Source organism: Gymnoscopelus braueri, assembly GCF_963280865.1.
Source record: "Gymnoscopelus braueri genome assembly, chromosome: 17".
Classification (NCBI taxonomy): Eukaryota; Metazoa; Chordata; class Actinopteri; order Myctophiformes; family Myctophidae; genus Gymnoscopelus; species Gymnoscopelus braueri.
Genome location: NC_137617.1, coordinates 28,060,926 through 28,082,331, shown reverse-complemented (window position 1 = coordinate 28,082,331; position 21,406 = coordinate 28,060,926). Strand labels below are relative to the sequence as shown.

Genomic DNA, 21,406 nt, shown 5'->3' with positions numbered 1-21,406 from the left:
CCTGTGTGTGTAGCCTGTATGACGGAGGTATGGATCATTTGCATGCTGTGTGATTAAATAAAACAGGAGCTCGCCTCGCAAGCTCAGTCTCCTCCTCTACGGGGAGCGACGGTAACTGGAAGACTCACCCCAAAACACCCTCGCCCCCATTTTACCCCGCGGACCAGCGGTTCTTGTATTCTTGTATTTATTTGTCTGAGCTGAGGATAAGGTTAGAAATAAGTTTAGGGTTAGGAATAGTTTGACTGAGGTTACGTTTAGGAATAAGGTCAAGTGTTTAGGCATAGTTTACTATAGGAATACCAGGTGAATACCGCCGGATTTGCCCCGGGGGCGACTGTGTTTTGGGGCGAGCGTTTTGGTATTCGGAGCGACGGATCGAGTGAAGCACGCCCCACATCGTCAGAGCGCATAGAGTCTCGCCACCTGGCGATGGGACTTTCTTTCTTCAGCGTTAATGTTTGTATTTATGTTCCGATCGGTGTCCAGTGATCGAACCTACTCATTTGTATTTTCTGTCTCTCTTTCCACACCTAGTGCTGGAAAAATGGTGTAGAGGGGTCGACTTTATACGCGGAAAGACGGGATGTCCATTTGGGAAGAAGAGTGAACGTGTGTGTATGGGAATCATAGGGCGCACTGGAGTTCTACAGTGAATACGGACGGACTTTGATTTTTTTTGTACCAACCTTTTCTATTTTGTTCCACTACTACGCCTCCTGGAGTTTCACTCATTCCGTAACGCTTGGATCGTAGATTTATGGGCATTTTCTCCAGCTTATACACCTGCTATGTGTCTGTGGAAAATACCTCTAACTGGAAGGTGTACAGTGGGATACTGCCTGGGAAGACTCATCATCATCTGCGACTAAAAGCCCCTTTTTCACTCTGAGCCTAATGTACCTGGAATGAAGACAGAGGATGGATATAATTTGGGAAATTTTTATCATTCTTCACGCCAATTTCATTGTCTGCATATCAGGTGAGTTATTATGGGCGTCGTGTGTGTGTGTGTGTGTGTGTGTGCGTGTGTGTGTGTGTGTGTGTGTGCGCGCGCGTGCGTGTGCTTGCTTGGGCAGCTGCGTCAAATGACCCACCGTGCAAATTAATTTGTCTTTTAAAGTTTCACAATACATTTCATTAAATGATGTGGGGTCGTGGCTGAGACGCTGGAGATGTTGCCTTTTGGGAGTTGGGTTCGTTTTCATCAAGTTATACAAGCTATAAAGGTGATGCGATCGATGGGTCCAACTCATTCATCATGTTTCCCCAGCTGTCTTTTATATAGGCTATAATAATATATCATTAGATGGTTGTGTCTGGAATCAGGGTTAATTCAACATTTACGTCCCATTGTTTATATTGCATTGTCCGTATTTGTCTGACTGTGTGCGTGGGTGTTGGTGGTTGCTGGTGCCTATCGAAAATTAGAGTGAGTGAATTTGATTAAAATTGTATTTGACGTTTGATCACTCACGCATGTGACGTGTGGGCACCTGCATATATAGCCTACCGTATACACAGCAGATACATGGACTAAAGACGCTTTAACTGGCGCATATACATTGGTGTCCCACTGTCCCAGAGACATTCTTCATCCACTGCTGCCTTAAAAAAAAAAGTGATGTGAATTTGTTCACCTTAGGCCATACATATACGAACCTATATTTTCCCTGCAGAGTATTTGTCTTTATAGCAGCTGCCTGTCTCTCTCTCTTGTCAGAATAACAAATCGGCTGGAGTTAATAGGTTATCAAATAAAGCAGCTGTGCGCACCAATGAGCGCAGATCTGCACCGAGGAGGCGCTGATGCAGTGCCATGTCGTCTCCCATTGACTGCTTTAGAGAGATGCCGCTCCTCATACATTATCTCTATCTCACCCTAATGGAAATTAATGGGTGTTACGGTAGCCTATATATATATATCAGTGGTTCTCCACCTTTTCAGGCGGCGTGACCCCCCCCCCCCCAACATAATCATATTTGAACTGGGGACCCCCCCACCCCACCCTGACAAGCACTTGAAATTGTAGGAGTTGAAAGCATTACATTTTCGGCTCCACAGATAAATATTGTGAAAATAGTAGATCTACAAGCTCACAACGCCTAGCCTTGCTGTTGCCTCTCTCTTATGTTATTTGACGATTTGGCCAATGTTTGACCAGTTTTTTTATAGTGTAGTTTATAGCTTTTGATGCAGTAATGGTCTTATTTCTTTCCTTTCTTTCTTTCTTTTTATCTATTAAAAAGGTCTTAAAAGTCCTTACATTTTACTGTCATCTGGGGACCCCCGCAAAAAATCCTGTGGGGACCCACAGGTTTGAGAACCACTGGCCTGGCCTGTGTAGACTTTGCGGACATTCTGACTGAGTTTGGTCGGTTTTAGGTTGAGCTCAGCGTGATCCCCATAATACCCACACCCCGAGAAAGATCACTTGGGACTTCCAGGAGCTGCCCAGGTGTGACGCCTCTCAACAGAAGCGTAAAAGCTGTGCTTGAGCAGCGTGTGTGCCCAGCGGTTGGAACCCAGTGACGTGCTGGGCATTCTACTATATCGTACTGCAATCCTTCCCTCAGCGGGCAAGAGCCCCCTGACTGTGTAAAAAAGCATGCATTACGCACAGCTGCCTTTCCTCTCTCCACACACACACCACCAGCAGCCTTTTGGTTTGGAATGGTGGGGGAAGGATTAGTGACAAGAATTGACGTCATGTTACGGCAGCCCCCTCCCCTGATTTGTCAATGTAAACTCCTTGGCAAATCCACTTCCCAGGAGGCATATGTGTGTCATCCATCCTCCTCATTGAAAACGCACGTTTCAAGTTATTAAAGGCTATACTTTCATCATTGTCATCTTGGTGGCAGTGTTTCATATCCATCTGTTGGCTGATGGATGGGATGCTTGTGTAAAGTATTAATAATGCTTTACCAAAATTGTAACTGCTATCTACAGTCCATCACAGTTGGCCTCATTACATCTTAAATTCCTCTCTTTAACCCTTTAAGACCGGGAACGCATCTGTGTGTCATTTTTAGATTTCTTTGGCTATTCAAAAATAGCAGATATAGATAGATATCTATGAGCTTGTAGATCTGCTATTTTTGAAAAATCATGAAAATTCGTGGCAAAATCTTGGATTATATATATTTTTAAAGCGAACATTTGTCAAATATTTAGTTCCAGGAACCCCCAGAAGCAGAGATTTGAGTTACAAATGCCCGCCAAAAAAAAGAGAAAAAATCTAATATTTGCACAACTTTTCATGATTTTCCAAAAATAGCAGATTTACAAGCTCATAGCGCGGCACCAAGTGCCGCGCTATGAGCTTGTATATCTGCTATTTTTGAATAGCCAAAAAACAAAATCTAAAAATGACACAGCGATGGTCTTAAAGAGTTAAACTGTATTTAGAATGCACAGTGTTGAAGGAAATTTTTAACAATACAGTCAGCAACCTGTGAACATACGTCTCTTTCATAGGTTGAATCTACAGGTCCATGTTTAGTTGCATGTCACCAAAGCTCTGTGTTGCTATGGATGGTGGACCAATCTTCTTAAAGGATACACAGCTGATGGTTTTTCCGCATTTGGTTCCATAGATAGTAAACCATCATTGTCAAAAATACATAAATAAATAAATAATGTATACAAATATTGCTCAGTATTACAGCATACACACTTGCGCTGTGCTGTTATATCACTCCACAGAGTTGCTGTTGACAAACTTGCTCAAGTAACGGGAATGTAAACAAAATACATTAACTCTTTTTTAATTTATTTTTATTTTTTAGCTTAAAACCATCTGGTCTTTTCATGGCTGACTTGGACCAGCATGAATATGATTATTTTGAGGGAGAATAATTTTGTCTTAGTGATCAGTCAGTCTCATGATGCATGATGACAACAAAGATCCAGTTTTGGTTCTTTTTTTCCTTGTTTTTGTGAAAAGACTGTAGCTTGTAGTAGTAACATGATCCTCTTCAACTAAAAAAATAATAAACAAACACACAAACTGAGATTCAATTGTGAAGGTCCTTACACACCGGGTGCGATTTTTTCATGCGAATAATACGTTTAAAAAAAAAACCTTATAAAGTCAATGCAAGCTTCCACATCAGTTTCGTGGAGCGAAAAAGCGTCTTTTATTTATTCGGACCGAGTCCGAATTTTGCGTATATTCGCATAATCGCCTGTGTGTAATGACCTCAAGAAGGAGAAGATTACTTTATTGTCAGTGTACACAAGGCAATTAACCCATTAAGACCTGGAACGCATCTGTGTCACTTTAAGACTTATTTGGCTATTCAAAAATAGCAGATATACAAGCTCATAGCTCATAGCTCTTTTTTAAAATTTATTTTTAAAAACTTTTAGGACTTAGAAAACATTTTTAAGAATCGCCTCAGGTCTTAATGGGTTAAAATGTGTCTTTTTGGATATCCATCCTAGTTGCATAGACTACACACAGTCCACCCACACATAACTGTATGTATTTCATGAGTTTGGTCAGAGTGCAGGGTTAGCCTGCAGTGCAGCGCCCCTGGAGCAGTTTGGGGTTTTCACAGTGCCTTACTCAAGGGCACTAAGGCAGAGATGGCGAGTAGTGAGTAGTGTAGATAATAATCCAGCCCTCCTCCAGACACCAGCTCACAACTGGAATACAGTACACCCTCCGGTCTGTGCCGGAGATCAAACCAGCGACCTTTTGGTTGCTGTATACTGTGCTAGCTCATCAATATTTTACTAGTACTTTGTCAAAAATGCCTAAAAATAAAATATACGCATAGTTGCATACAGCATTAAAATGCCATAGCCAAGAATAACCACTGGCTGGGGGGAAAGGGGAGGTTCTAGTAGGTGCAGTGCCAGTGACCATGGATTATATTTAAAGCAAAATTCTGAATGCAAGGACAACTAGAAAAAGTGCTCCTCGGAGCACAAGTCTCCGCCGGGTCAGGTAGGTTATTATGGCCTCCTGGTGGCGCTATAATAGGCCAATGTGAAAAGGGTTCCATTTCTTCTTAGGCTTTTCACAGCAATCGGACACTGCATTCATGATTTAGTTCCAAAAATGTGGTTTGCCAAATTAGACCTGGCACTATAACAGGCCAATGTGAAAAGGGGGCATTTCTTCCTCGGCCTAGTGGGAATGTGTGTACAAAATTTCAGGGAAATCGCACACTGCGTTCATGATTTGAGGAATTTTGTTCAAAACGGACCTATCCTGCAAACTTTGCCAATGTTTTGCCTGTGGGGACCTGTGGGTCCCCACAGGATCTTTTTGGGGTCCCCAGATGACAGTAAAAATGTAAGGACTTTTAAGACCTTTTTAATAGCTAAAAAGAAAGAAAGAAAGGAAAGAAATAAGACCATTACTGCATCAAAAGCTATAAACTATGTTAGGGAAGTAGGATGAAATATCGGACACATCCATCTTGATCACATGACTATAGAGATACTGTGTACCGATTTGCGTGTTTTTGGACAGAATTTGAAGGAGTAAGAGGAAAACATTTATTTTACAAAAGTGATCCTCCTGGTGGCGCTCTAAAAGGCAGATGTGAAAAATGCAGGGCAAAGGTTTTTCCTTTGCCTCTAGGGAGTGTGCGTGCAAAGTTTCACGCAGATCGGTGCAGTTATATGTAAAAACGTGAATCGGCCTGTTATAGCGCCACCATGAGGCTGATGTGAACGTTTTCAAGTGGCATTTCTTCCTGGGCCAAGTGGGAATCTACGTGGAAAATTTCACGGAAATCGGATGCTGCGTTCATGATTTGAGGCATTTTGTTCAAAACGAACCAATCCTGCAAACTTTGGAAGCCAATCTTAGCCAATCAGGATGGAATATGGAAAATCGGACAGATCCGTGTTGATCACATGACTATAGAGATACTGTGTACCGATTCGTGTGTTGTTTGGACCAAATCTGTAGGAGTAATATCCAAAATGTGGGGCAGAGGTTCTGCTTTGGCATCCAGGAAGTGTGTGTGAGCAGTTTCACAGCGACCGGGCCAACGGTGGCGGAGATTAGCTGCTCTTAGACAGAAGGACGGACGGACGGACGGACGGACGGACACACGGACGGACACACGGCCTGGCGGAGACAATTATACCATGGCCACAGAGAATACTTGATTCTTATTGGCCAATAGGGTATACATTATTATCAGGTAACCAGGTAACTTCATACCTTTGACTCCTCATCACACGTATAAATGCATACACGTGTGTGCGTGTGCGTGTGCGTGCGCGCAGCGTGCTACTGTCAGCTGACTGACTCAGCTGGCACTTGTTTCTACTTTGTTACAATGGATTCTCCCACTTTGCTGGAGTAGTGTCCAAAACATGAATAAACTACTTATATTTAAACTGTTGATAAGTGGCCATGGTATAAGCAGGATTATCAACTCTATTGAAAAACAATGCATTCTGCGGGGAGACAAACCACCCTTCCTGTTGTCGTGGGGTAATTAGCAAATGCAACAAACACACAAATTCTTGTTGATTATCCCTTACATATTACATACATTATAGGACCACAATGGAGGACTTTTTTGTGCTTTCCTTTTAGCCTAAATGTCTGACTGTACCTCGTGCTGTTTACATTTCTGACTAATAAAGTATTCAATCAAACAAACATAATAACAAAAGTGTTGTACAAACTGGTCCCGGACAGTGGGCATTGTATAGCTTTCAATCAGAGGTTCCCTGTATTGAAATGGACAATCAGAAGAGGTCAGCCCCAGGTTTTCAACTTGTAGCCCTTCCCACAGGAACACTCTAATGGCCGCTACATTGATTAAAGGCTTGAGAATTGAAGCAGGGGAAAACGAGAATGCTCGGCTTGTCTCTCTGTATTAGTTGCCACACAAACAATAGCAAAATCAGCCACTAAAGGTGCTCTAATTTTGGATCCAAAATAATCTACCACAATCTGATACAATGATGAAGAAAAGTCAGTTGACTAGTTGGTTATCCTATGCTATTATTGTTATGGCAGTGTAGGTCAACAGATAGGATGACTGTCATCATCCTTTGCCTGTCATAGTCACACTTAATGGGTTCATTGGATCCACTTTTACACGGTTTGACATTCTGATTGATTGGACACAAAACATTATTGAGTCAGCAAAGCTTTGGGATATTAGTCACAGTGACCAATGTGTCAGATCATAGAAATAATCACTGTGGGTTCTGGTTTAGGATGGATTATTTTGCCAAATATAGATATAAAATATTATGCTATTAGTCATCATTACTACAGTATATGCATAATACAATTCTAAAGGTCCTTACACACCGGCGATTATGCAATGCGAATAAACGATCTTGATAAACGAAAGCTTGCATTGACTTTATAAGGTTTAAAAAATACCTTTACAACCCAACATCTCAATCAGAGGTTTGGTTTTGCAAAGAATGTTCAGGTATTTTTAAGTATTGCATTGATTTATGTGGGAATTCAGACATCGTAAAGCCTTCAAAGAATTACTTGAGTGTGCTTCTCACACAGTTTTATTTATACATTCCTGTTATGACAGAGACCTACAGAAAGAATATGCTGCTGTAGTGTTATGTAGGAACAACCATTCAGAGAACGATTTTCACGTATTCTCAATTACTTTATCTTTTTTTCTTTCTCCTGTAGCCGTTTGACTCCGTCTGATAGAGCTGAAAAGACAATTGTGTGAAGAGCGGAGAAAAGCGGACAAAATTGTTTACCTGGCACAAAATGATGCGAGGTAAACAATTTGGTCCTCTATTCTCCATCTGTTCGACGACATACCCATGCATTTTTGTGTCCACTTAGGCTCTTTCTTAGCATGTTCTCAGCAGAAATGATTTTGCCTTCACGATGTGACAGACTGTTGGAAATTAACCGCTTCTCTTTATTCTCTGCACAACTGGCACATTTGCAACCTGCAAACAGCATTTTACCTCTTTACTCCTTCACCTCAGCATCAACCCATTCATCTCTCTCTCTCTCTCTCTCTCTCTCTCTCTCTCTCTCTCTCTCTCTCTCTCTCTCTCTCTCTCTCTCTCTCTCTCTCTCTCTCTCTCTCTCCTCTCTCACCTTGATGGTACTGATGCCATAAATATCTGGAAATGTTTCTAAGGTCAAACTTGAGACTATACAGCCAAATGTATTCCACTTAGTGGCAGAGCTTTGCTTTAAGTCTCTAAGTTTTGTCTGAGAATGAAAATATGTTAGAATTATAACATATTAACATAATTATAACGTATTCTTTAGAGCCACAATGTACGTGAGGCAGATTCAGACTTGAAAGTTGAAAATGCCAAGAGCGATGTGTATTTTCTCACTCGATTTTGAAACTCGTTAGCTGACTGTAGGAGGTGTGTCTTTCTTCCTTTTTTGTTTTGATTCATATATAGAGAAATACTGAACCTTTTGTTTGAGGTAAACTGAATCAAGTTACTTTATTCATTTTAGTACAGTAGTTTAAATACAATGCATGCAGTAAAGAATGGCTTAATTTTCATTTTGGTCACTTGAGGAAAGCTCACTCTGCTTATTTGTGTAAAGTAATGAGCATATACTGTATGGATTATTTATCACCCTGCTTTCCCAGCAAGTAAACCTAACTGTTCTCCTGATATTTAACCAATTTGTCATATTTGCTGTAAATTAACAGGATATGTAGTACATACATTAGTTAATATAACCTGATACTTAATCATAATGTACAGTTACTAAATGCAAAAGCTTTAATCACAGGAATACAGAATGTGAATTAGCAAGCATATCCGTTTGAAGATTTCAAATGAGGATAATTCATTCATAATTCATGTACATTTGATGCTGTTCAGACACTGGAAGGGCTCTGAAAGGGCTCTCATTGATAATCTACAAGATTGTAGACCATCAATGTTTGCCGAATGTTCGCCTACAGTATTATGACATGCCCAGAATAGGGAAGCGAGGGTTCGTATGGTTAAGGTCCGTCTCCAAGACCTTACTCACAGTCTTGAAATCTTGAAATAACCCTGTGCTAGCAAGTCATGTTTCTTATTCCTGCAAGTTGTAAAATTCAAAGTTGTAGATTCTTGCCCTGTTCAACTGCATCAGCAGTGGCAATCAGTGTTGGGCTCCAGGAATATATAAAAGAAAGGTAAACAAAGGGCGGGTTGGGATTTATGTAGGTAACGCGAGTCTGAAAAAGGTGGGTTTTGAGTGTGGTTTTAAAGGTGGTGAGGGTGGGGGCAACATTTGGAATATGTATTATGTTTTGAAACGTTTTAACACGTATGGGGTCCTTGGCACAAAATAGCTTCAGATGGCGGGGTCCTTGACATGAAAACGTTTGAGTACCAACGCTCTAATCAGTGCCACCGGTCTGTACGTGTCTACTACAAATCCAGAGTGGCAAAGACGCCTGCAATGTGTGCTTGCTTGGGTCTCTGCCATGTATTTGTCTCTACATGTCCGTCTGGCCACTGTGGCGTACGCAAGCATTACGGAGAGAGAGAGAGCTTTGTGTGTGTGTGCGTGCGTGTGTGTGTGCAACCGTGTCAACCACCCTGTATGTCCCAGAGCCGCAGTAAGTCATCACATCTGCTTCTCAAGTCTATAAGCCTGCTGGAGTGAGACGACCTCCACACTGACCGTAATTTACTGTGTGTGTGTGTGTGTGTGTGTGTGTGTGTGTGTGTGTGTGTGTGTGTGTGTGTGTGTGTGTGTGTGTGTGTGTGTGTGTGTGTGTGTGTGTGTGTGTGTGTGTGTGTGTCCGTGCGTGCGTGCGTGCGTGCATCATGAGTGAGTCAGTGAGAGAAACGACAGGGAGTGAAAGAATGGTAGTAGGAAGGCTGTTGGGTTGGAGTATTGTCATGGTCAGTGTTGCCAGATTCTGTGAGAGAAACAAGCAACCAGGTCTAGGAAAACCAGCCCAAAAGAAGCGACTAAGGGCCACATGTGCACTTTAACACATACATTAGCTATTTGAAAATAGCAGATCTACAAGCTCACAACGCGTCGCGATGCGACGCGTTGTGAGCTTGTAGATCGGCTATTTTCAAACACAATCTTGCGGGGAAATTATAATAAGCAGATCTGGCAACCCTGGTCATGGTGATGATGTCAGAATGTTCACGATCACCACATTTCCACAAAGTGTGATGTTAGCTTTACAGCAGCGCGCTTGGCATCCCAATTCACTCAGCATCCCACACAGAGGCCAAATCTCCTGCCGCTAATCTGATAATCCCGTGCAGATGCGTAGTGTAACGTGGGATGATATTGTGTTTCTTTGTGTGAATGTGCCTGGCGTGCTACAAAGACGGTCACACTTTTTCCGCCGTTTCGCTTTTCCTTCAAAAAATAATCCGTAATCACCGCCTGCCTACGGAGTCTGTGTTGGTTTTAACCCATTAAGTTGCCGCGCGATGAGCTTGTAGATCTGCTATTTTTGAATAGCCAACGTGTAAAATAATGCTGAGTGCCGCACTATGAGCTTGTAGATCTGCTATTTTTGAATAACCAAAGTGTAAAATAATGCCGAGTGCCGCACTATGAGCTTGTAGATCTGCTATTTTTGAATGGCCAAAGTGTAAAATAATATTTTTTTTTTGCTCAAATCAAGAAGTGACACAGATGCGTTCCAGGTCTTAATGGGTTAATATTCACATACCATAGCATAATGCAATTTACTCTTTTATCCTAAACTTAAAGCCCTTAAGTTGTCATGAGCGTTTACGCACATTATTACAGCGTGGCTTCCCAGAGGTGAGCCGTCTAGAAGAGGGTCTGTTTGTCCAGAGCTAATCGTACAAACCGCAGGACCCATCAGCACCTGGTGCACGCTGTTTATTCATTTTTCATGTATGTTTTATACTTTTCACAGGGTAAACTGGTTTGCCCTTCTTTGGGGGTTGGCACTAAGACTGGCACTCCAATTTAAATAAAACTCATTAGACAGAGACTAAGAAAATATATTTCCCTTTATTTTTCCATGCTCAGTAAAGTGCAGCAAACGTTTCGGTCATGGTACCATTGTCAGTGCCATGAGTGACATGGCACAGACATATTCTTTTTTTTAAATTATTCTGGTGTTCAACAAAACAATAATGATAAATACTGGTTTTCAGCACTTATATAAATGTTTTTTATGGTCTGTTCTTTTGAAAGTTGCAGTTCCAAGGGGTTCTTACTGTGCTCATACATGTGCACGTACATTAACGTGCATGTATATGAAGGTACGTGCATGATCATGCGCATGCATGAATGTGCATGTTTATTTAAGGATCCCTGTTACTTAAGAGTCTAGTGCAGTGATATTCAACTGGCGGCCCACAGGCCACATCCGGCCCCGCCGGAGCTTTTTTTGTGTTAGGGTGTGTGTGTGCGCGTGTACATGGACATAAAAGATTGTAGCGGGATTGCTACAGAATGTCATAAGTGTACAGTATGTAATCACTGCCAGAGGTGCAGGTTTTTCAACGGCTTTCAACTCAATAGGATAACAACCCAAGAGGACAAAGACACTCACCTACTTTAAACCCCGTCAATTATTGATGGAATCTTCCGCCCTTTGGCTTCTACGAGTACTTCCGCTGTTCATCTCTTTGAGAACAAACAAAAGAATGGATTTTTTCCCCTCAACCTATAGCCGGTCCAAAGAAAACACAGACAAACTTTAAATGACAGAAACGGCGTTCTTTCCAGGCTCAGAGTCAGATGCTGTGTTATCTGATCCTACAGCATAAACCAATGAGTCAATTGTGATATGCGTAAAATAACACTGTTCTATTGGCACAACCGTGCATATTGCCAGTGAAATGGGTATCTGATATAATCTGACATTGGATTGCATGAAGCCATTATGGTTGTTCTCCATTATTCAGTGCACTAATTAAAGTAATAGCGACATTAATCATTGCCGAATAATTCCAAGTGAAATGAATTATGGTGACATTAAACAACTCATTTGGTTAAGAAGCTCCCTGGAGCCCCCTGGAACCCTCCCCTGAGGGGTCCCCAGACCACAGTTTGATAACCACTTAACTACAAACATTCTCAGCATTGCAGATCCAGCTGGGCATTTTTATATGATAGCTACAGTAAAAGCTTGTTATGTTCTAGTTCTTCTGATGTTTTAAACACCTGTCTACCTATACTTTTCCTCCATATTGTCCTCCTCGCCTGCTCGTCCTGAGCCAGCTGGCAGAGATTAAGTGGCACTGGGACAGCTCCCACACATAGCATATTGCCTGCTACGTTTTAGATGGCGAACCAATTGTGAATGCTTTTGGCTTGATTGAGAGTGTCTTCTGGGCCTTGGGTCTTTTACTGCCTGACATGGAGGCAAATGCATACTGGCACCAATATGTACGCACATAAACGGCTCGAGCGTGCACGTGGACACACACACACACACACACACACACACACACACACACACACACACACACACACACACACACACACACACACACACACACACACACACAGCTGGGACCATTAAAGGGAGGCACCAATAGAAGCCGGGTGAGAGATAATTGTCTCATAAGTCAGTAAGCACAGCTGTTGGCAAGGTCAAGTTTCATTTATGGATGCACATTGCCACTCTCTGTCTGTCTGTGTGTCTGTCTGTCTGTCTCTCCCCCCCTCTTTCTTTCCCTACTCCTAGGTATAACTCTATCTCTTCTGTCTCTTCTGTTTATCGGTCCTCTTTCTACTCATCTCTCTTATCTCTCTCTTATCTCTCTCTCTCTCTGTGTGTGTGTGTGTGTGTGTGTGTGTGTGTGTGTGTGTGTGCGCGTGTGTGTGTGTGTGTGTGTGTGTGTGTGTGTGTGTGTGTGTGTGTGTGGTGTGTGTGTGTGTGTGTGTGTGTGTGTGTGTGTGTGTGTGTGTGTGTGTGTGTGTGTGTGTGTGTGTGTGTGTGTGTGTGTGTGGGGGGGGGGGGGGGGGGGGGGGGTGTGTGTGTGTGTGTGTGTGTCTCTCTCTCTCTTTCTCCCCCTTGTTTCTCTTTCCCTCTCTCTTTCTGCATGGATGGGCTTCTGGATTGCCTCTGTACAGTGATGAATATTAATGGGAGAGTTTGGAAATGATATGAAAATGAACTGTTTATTTACAGAGAGAGTCTCTCTTTGCCTTTATGGGAGGTGGCAGGGCTTGGTTGAATGCTGCCAGACTCTTAAATATCAGGAAGAAAATAGGCCTGTGCTTTGGTATAATGGGATTCAGGTTAGTAAGAGTCTGTGACTGACGAGATCAGTCGTATACAGCTTTAGAGGCATCTCCTTCACAGCAACAGTTACAGTATGATGTTCTTAAAGGTGGTAGATGAATCGGGGAGGTCTCACACATCATGGGTCAGGCCTGTCTTAGGTTAGTCGGTTACCATAAAAATGATTCAGATTTCATCAGCTCCATTCTGGGTCAGTGGGCCCATGTTTGTCCAGCAGCCTTTAGTAGCAGTGCTGATCTGGCATCACTGACCATTTGTGTCAGCTTGTGTACTCGCTGTCACATTTAAAGCAGGGATCTGGGATTCTGCCAGTTTGCCTCCCCAGTATTGGCGGAGAAAGTCCTGGATTGGAGCTTCAAAGATGACAATTATGGTTCCAAAACCATGCAAGCCTTAAAGGTGCTGTTATGTGGAGTAATAATGATAAACTTTATTTGTCTAGCACCTTTCATGACATGAAATGCAGCTCAAAGTGCTTTACAGAGCAAGAATACTATTACAATTACAACCAAAAGCATAAAACAACATTACAATAATAGCAAAAGGCAGTGAATCGGGCAATACAGTGAGGACATGGACAACAACACAGAGATTTAAAAATCAACCGAAAAAGCAACTAAAAGCAAGAGTGAAGAAGTAGGTCTTGAGCTGTGCTTTAAAGCTATCCACAGAGGCTGCCTGTCTTAGGTGTAATGGGAGTTTATTCCACACTGTCTGTCCGTAAAAGCAGAAAGCTGCTTCACCGTATTTTTTTGTAGGCACGTCGAGTAGGTCAGCGCTTGAAGACCTGAGGGGGGCGGTTTGGAACATATAGCAGGCAGTCATAGAGGTAGGAAGGTGCCAGACCATTTAAAAAATATTTTACTAGTTTATAAAGCTCTAAATTTTAGAGCTTTATAAACTAGTAAAATAATTTTTAAATCAATCATAAAAACAACCGGGAGCCAGTGTAGTGAAGCTAGAACTGGAGTAGAGGGTAGCACAGGTCTGCTCGGAACTGAAAACCAGAGACCCGAACTGAGCCGGGTCAGGTCCATAATAGGTCGGATCCATAACATTGCAGATGCAGATCTCGGTTCGGGGAATCTGAAATGGATGGACCCGTATGGACCTGTGAGGGACCTGTTTTAGCAGCTTAAACTCTCGTTTGAAATGAGACATGCGTCGTAATTACGTTCTAAAATCCATATCGTCTGTTCTCGCACATTGAATTAGCCACGCTTAACGTTAACAGCCGATTGAAATGCAGTTCATCTCAAGCGCACTGCATTGCTGGCTTTCTTTAGCGAGGTGAAATGCAAACAAAAGCCACCGGCAAGTTGCAAGTTGGAACGTCATCTGTGTGGAGCACGAAATTGTGCTCATAATCTGCGGGGACAGATGCCAAGAAAGTTGGCAAAAATGTACTCCGTCTCAAACACAGAGTGCACTTGAGATTAGCCATGAGTGTTACTTCCCCCACCTCCGCTGGGGTGGGGGAAGTGACACTCATGGCTAGTCTCAATGCCATGGTGAAATGAGGATAAACTAGAAAAAGTGCTCCTCGGAGCACAGGTCTCCGCCAGGTCAGGTACGTTATTGTGGCCTCCTGGTGGCGCTATAATAGGCCAATGTGAAAAGGGTGCCATTTATTCTTAGGTCTTTCACGGCAATCAGACACTGCATTCATGATTTGAGGCATTCTGTTCCAAAAATTTGTTTTGCTAAATTAGACCTGCTGGTGGCGCTATAACAGGCCAATGTGAAAAGGGTGGCATTTCTTCCTCTGCCTAGTGGGAATGTGCGTGTGAAAATTCACGGAAATCGCAAGCTGCGTGCATAGTTTGAGGCTTTTTGTTCAAAACGGACCAATCCTGCAAACTTTGGAAGCCAACCATAGGCAATGAGGATGGAATATGGGAAATCGGACAGATTTGTGTTGATCACATGACTATAGAGATACTGTGTACCGATTTGCATGACGTTTGGATAAAATCTGTAGGAAAAAATAAAAGGGTTTTGCACAAATCGGCCTCCTGGTGGCGCTATAACAGGCCCATGTGAAAAAATTGGGGCAGAGGTTCTGAATTGGCATCCAGGGAGTGTGTGTGCACAGTTTCGGAGCGACCGGGCCAACGGTGCCAGAGATTAGCTGCTAACACACTGGCAGGACGGACGGACGGACGGACGGACGGACGGACGGACGGACGGACGGACGGACGGACGGACGGACGGACAGGGGCGAAAACATACTCTCTCGCCATGCCTTTCGGCCTGGCGGAGACAATGAGCATTTTGTGTTAACAGCCCAAAATAACCCCCTGGCCAAACTTTACCCAAGGTTAAAGTGGGCTAGCCTGTTTTATACCCTTGGGTATAAAACTATATACCCCGGGCTATAAAATAGGCTAGCCCAGAATGTACCCCTCTAGCCCAGACTATACCCCCCTTGTGTTTTTTGGGCAGTTACACCTGGTCCAGTTTTCCTCTGTCCCGGGTTCAATTATCCTCGGGTCCGTTTTGGACCGGGTTCTGTAATTTCACAATTTCCTCTGGTCCGTTCGGACCGCGTCCAATTATCCTCGGGTTGTCATTTCTTTTGGACCCGTGATACCCTCTAATGTGGAGTACTGTGAACCCAATGCTGACTAATGCTGCAACCAGTTGCTTCTATGCCATCAGCCCTTACAATCGTATGAGTTCTTACTATTTTCACACCAGTCTGCCCACTGCTGAGTCATAGTTAACATCATAGCAAACAAAAATACAAATTTAGAAATCACTGACGATATGAAAACCACTTGAAGCCTAGTGTCCCTGTACAAGTTTGTAGGTAGGTTATTTTCGCGAACAGATTTGGTGTAGAGGGAAAAAAGGGCAAATAAGTATAGGGTTTTAGTGGTTAAAAATACTATGAGGGGGATAGTTTTAGAATGTCTGCTCCTGTTCCGATGCTTTCTCCTGTGTCTTCTCTTGTCCCGCTGTATCCCCTGTCTACAGTGACTCATGACTCGTAGTCGTTGGATTGACATTACGCAGTTCAGAAAGTTTTTAATTGGTTTTCGCTTCATGAAAAAAAGGTCGTGTTAACATGTGAAAGGGGATGCGTATTTCTTACAACCCCAGCTGATGCTTCCCAATACCTTATCGGTGTGCAACACACCCTCATCCTCTACTCTATTAATCCATAGATTAAAAGTCTCACCTTATTTCACCAACAACATTATCAAGATGTTGACGCAGGGCTTGCAGGAGGCAGTGGCAATGGCAGTCTATCATTTTCTCTACCATGTTCCCGCACCCTTCCATCCCTCCCTACCTTGCTCTCCCCATCTCCAAACCCCCCGCAGCCTCAAATCCACTCTTACAGAGTCGTGTCTGCATTTCCCTTTATAGATTGGAGGCATTTCCTTTTTTTGCTGATGTCAGGAAGTGTGTTTTCGGGGCCATGGCCAAACACAGTGAGAAATGGGATGGTAGTTGTTACGCTGCCCTGCTCTTATCTCCCCCCTCCTCCTCCTCCCCCTCCTCCTCCTCCTCCTCCTTCTCTCACTCCCTCTACTCCCAACGAACCACAGGATGTGATTATGTCTTGTCTGGAGGCTAAGTTGCTACCACTTCCTATACAGACATAAAACAAAATTCAAAGTTATCATATTCATCAAATGTGCAATTTAACCTATTGAGACCTGAGGCCAATTCTAAAAACGTCTTAAAAATACATATATTTAAAGATTTGCACACATTTTCAAGATTTTTCAAAAATAGCAGATCTACAAGCTCGTAGCGCGGCACTCGGTGCCGCGCTATGAGCTTGTATATCTGCTATTTTTTAATAGCCAAAGAAGTCTAAAATGACACAGATGCTTCCCCGTTCTTAATGGGTTAAAATGAGACTTTGTTGTGTTTTATCTATGTATTTATTTTTGGACACAGACTCCAGTTATGCTAAAAGATTACAGAAATGAATGCAGAACGAGAGAGAGAGAGATCAAAGATGGGATGTGCAAATTTGGTGTCCAAAGGCCATTCATTTAACATAACATTTAAAATGTGTATACTATAAATATAATATCAAGTTACAAAACAACGCTTGTTTAGACCCATACATATTTGTGTTGCAAACTATTAAATCAAGGCAGTTATTGAGCTCTAAAGTGTCAAAATTTAGGTGTAACTGTCCACATTACAATTCTGTTGGCAAAAGTGTTTTTAACCCTTTAAGACTTAAGGCGATTCTTTAAAAAAAATCTAAATCCTAACAGTTTTTGGAAAAAAATCTAAACATTTTTTTTCCACGATTTTTCAAAAATAGCAGAGCTACAAGTTCATAGCGCGGCACTCGGTGCCGCGCTATGAGCTTGTATATCTGCTATTTTTGAATAGCCAAAGACATCTAAAGTGACACAGATGCGTTCCAGGTATTAATGGGTTAAAATATAAATAAGCACCCATGTGTTAGTATTTGCAGCAATATGGCATAATTGGCTTAATGTTTGCGGAAATGTACCATTATATAATAGTAATAGTAATAGTATACCGTATACAATAAGTGGCACCATATTGTAGAAAAAAATTAATACAAATATTTGAATAACTTTTGCGCTTCATCAATGTCATTTGGTTTAACAAAGGTTTAAAAAAAAGCCCTTTTAAAGCATATATCACATAATGGCAATCATGTGTAGCATCCCAAAGAAGACCCATTGATGAGATGCTTGGAGTAAATCCCGCAATTTCACCCTCTAGTAACCTGTAACGGGCATGTGCTTCAGTACCATATAGAGAACATACTTTCACATTTTTGGGCGGTGAAACCGCCCCTATATGTGAATTTTGGACAATTTGCACCCCCCCAACCCTGCGCTGTGATTGGCCACCAGTGTACCCCCCTAACCCTGCACCGTGATTGGCCAATCACAGTCTATCCAGGACTGTGATTGGCTAGTGAAACATGACACATGTGCATAGCCCTATAAATAGGACTATGCACTTAAAAAAAACACATTTATGGGTTTTTTTAAGTTAGGGGTGTACAATGGTTGGTCCACAATATTACTTTTCTTTAAGTGAACTCAGAGGCGTCAATTGGGTATGGCAGGCTATGGCAGCTGCCATACCCTGGCTCCAGAAAAAATAATAATATATATATTATAATTTTTTTTATTTTTTTTTTAATAAAAAATAAATCCATGAATGTCTCTGTCTATCTGCGTTGATTATTCTGTTATTAAATTTCAGTAAAATAACTACCAATGCAAAATGATTGCTTTCACAGGGTATTTCATTCTTCACAACTGCTTGTATCTGGGGACAGTTCTCCATTCCGAAACACCCCCATTCCGAAACACCACCATTCCGAAACACCACCATTCCGAAATGTATTTTTCGGAACGGTGGGGTTTCGGAATGGTGGGTCCTCACCATTCCGAAACACCACCGTTCCGAAAAATAAACTCTCAGCCACCTCCACCCACCCACCTCCACCCACCTCCACCCACCTCCACCCACCTCCATCCACCTCCACCCACATTCACCACTTTCCCAACCTCCACGCACCCCCACCCAGCTCTACCCACTTTCACCCACCTCCACCCACCTCCACCCACCTCCACCCACATTCACCACTTTCCCAACCTCCACTCACCCCCACCCAACTTTACCCACTTTCACCCACCTCCACCCACATTCACCACTTTCCCAACCTCCACGCACCCCCACCCAGCTCTACCCACTTTCACCCACCTCCACCCACCTCCACCCACATTCACCACTTTCCCAACCTCCACTCACCCCCACCCAACTTTACCCACTTTCACCCACCTCCACCCACATTCACCACTTTCCCAACCTCCACCCACCTCCACCCACCTCCACCCACATTCACCACTTTCCCAACCTCCACCCACCTCCACCCACTTTTACCCCCCCCACCCACCTCTACCCACTTTCACCCACCTCCACCCACCTCCACCCACATTCACCACTTTCCCAACCTCCACCCACCCCCACCCAGCTCTACCCACTTTCACCCACCTCCACCCACCTCCACCCACCTCCACCCACCTCCACCCACATTCACCACTTTCCCAACCTCCACCCACCCCCACCCAACTTTACCCACTTTCACCCACCTCAACCCACCTCCACCCACATTCACCACTTTCCCAACCTCCAGCCACCCCCACCCAACTTTACCCACTTTCACCCACCTCCACCCACTTATACCCCCCACCCACCTCTACCCACTTTCACCCACCTCCACCCACATTCACCACTTTCCCAACCTCCACCCACCCCCACCCAGCTCTACCCACTTTCACCCACCTCCACCCACCTCCACCCACCTCCACCCAAATTCACCACTTTCCCAACCTCCACCTACCCCCACCCAACTTTACCCACTTTCACCCACCCACCTCCACCCACATTCACCACTTTCCCAACCTCCACCCACCCCCACCCACCTCTACCCACTTTCACCCACCTCCACCCACATTCACCACTTTCCCAACCTCCACGCACCCCCACCCAGCTCTACCCACCTCCACCCACCTCCACCCACATTCACCACTTTCCCAACCTCCACCCACCCCCACCCAACTTTACCCACTTTCACCCACCTCCACCCACCTCCACCCACATTCACCACTTTCCCAACCTCCAGCCACCCCCACCCAACTTTACCCACTTTCACCCACCTCCACCCACTTATACCCCCCACCCACCTCTACCCATTTTCACCCACCCCCACCCACATTCACCACTTTCCCAACCTCCACCCACCCCCACCCACCTCTACCAACTTTCACCCACCTCCATCCACCTCCACCCACATTCACCACTTTCCCAAACCTCCACGCACCCCCACCCAGCTCTACCCACTTTCACCCACCTCCACCCACCTCCACCCACCTCCACCCACCTCCACCCACATTCACCACTTTCCCAACCTCCACCCACCTCCACCCACTTTTACCCCCCCACCCACCTCTACCCACTTTCACCCCCCTCCACCCACCTCCACCCACATTCACCACTTTCCCAACCTCCAGCCACCCCCACCCAACTTTACCCACTTTCACCCACCTCCACCCACTTATACCCCCCACCCACCTCTACCCATTTTCACCCACCTCCACCCACATTCACCACTTTCCCAACCTCCACCCACCCCCACCCAGCTCTACCCACTTTCACCCACCTCCACCCACCTCCACCCACCTCCACCCACATTCACCACTTTCCCAACCTCCACCCACCCCCACCCAACTTTACCCACTTTCACCCACCTCAACCCACCTCCACCCACATTCACCACTTTCCCAACCTCCAGCCACCCCCACCCAACTTTACCCACTTTCACCCACCTCCACCCACTTATACCCCCCACCCACCTCTACCCATTTTCACCCACCTCCACCCACATTCACCACTTTCCCAACCTCCACCCACCCCCACCCACCTCTACCCACTTTCACCCACCTCCACCCACATTCACCACTTTCCCAACCTCCACCCACCCCCACCCACCTCTACCCACTGTCACCCACCTCCATCCACCTCCACCCACATTCACCACTTTCCCAACCTCCACGCACCCCCACCCAGCTCTACCCACTTTCACCCACCTCCACCCACCTCCACCCACATTCACCACTTTCCCAACCTCCACCCACCCCCACCCAACTTTACCCACTTTCACCCACCTCAACCCACCTCCACCCACATTCACCACTTTCCCAACCTCCAGCCACCCCCACCCAACTTTACCCACTTTCACCCACCTCCACCCACCTCCACCCACATTCACCACTTTCCCAACCTCCACCCACCCCCACCCACCTCTACCCACTTTCACCCACCTCCATCCACCTCCACCCACATTCATCACTTTCCCAACCTCCACGCACCCCCACCCAGCTCTACCCACTTTCACCCACCTCCACCCACCTCCACCCACATTCACCACTTTCCCAAACTCCACCCACCCCCACCCAACTTTACCCACTTTCACCCACCTCCACCCACATTCACCACTTTCCCAACCTCCACCCACCCCCACCCAACTTTACCCACTTTCACATGGAATTCTGGGTAACGCAGTAATAAACAAACGGCCTGCAGTGACGGTAATGACCAGCAGAGGCTGCTAAAAGTCGTTATTTTGAAATTTGCACAGTAAGACTTTAAGGGTCAAACGTGCCAATAGAAAAATTGT

The 21,406-nt window shown here is 44.5% G+C and overlaps 1 protein-coding gene across 1 annotated transcript in view; it reads left to right on the top strand.

Annotated features, from left to right (window-relative positions):
- Window positions 1-635: 635 nt before the first annotated feature.
- Window positions 636-21,406, top strand: part of ca10a (carbonic anhydrase Xa) — a 223,671-nt gene continuing 202,900 nt past the window's right edge. The window contains exon 1 of the mRNA XM_080454908.1: window positions 636-982. Within this exon, the coding sequence (XP_080311034.1) occupies window positions 922-982 (61 nt within the window). The 5' untranslated portion in view covers window positions 636-921. The remainder of the gene's footprint in view (window positions 983-21,406) is intronic.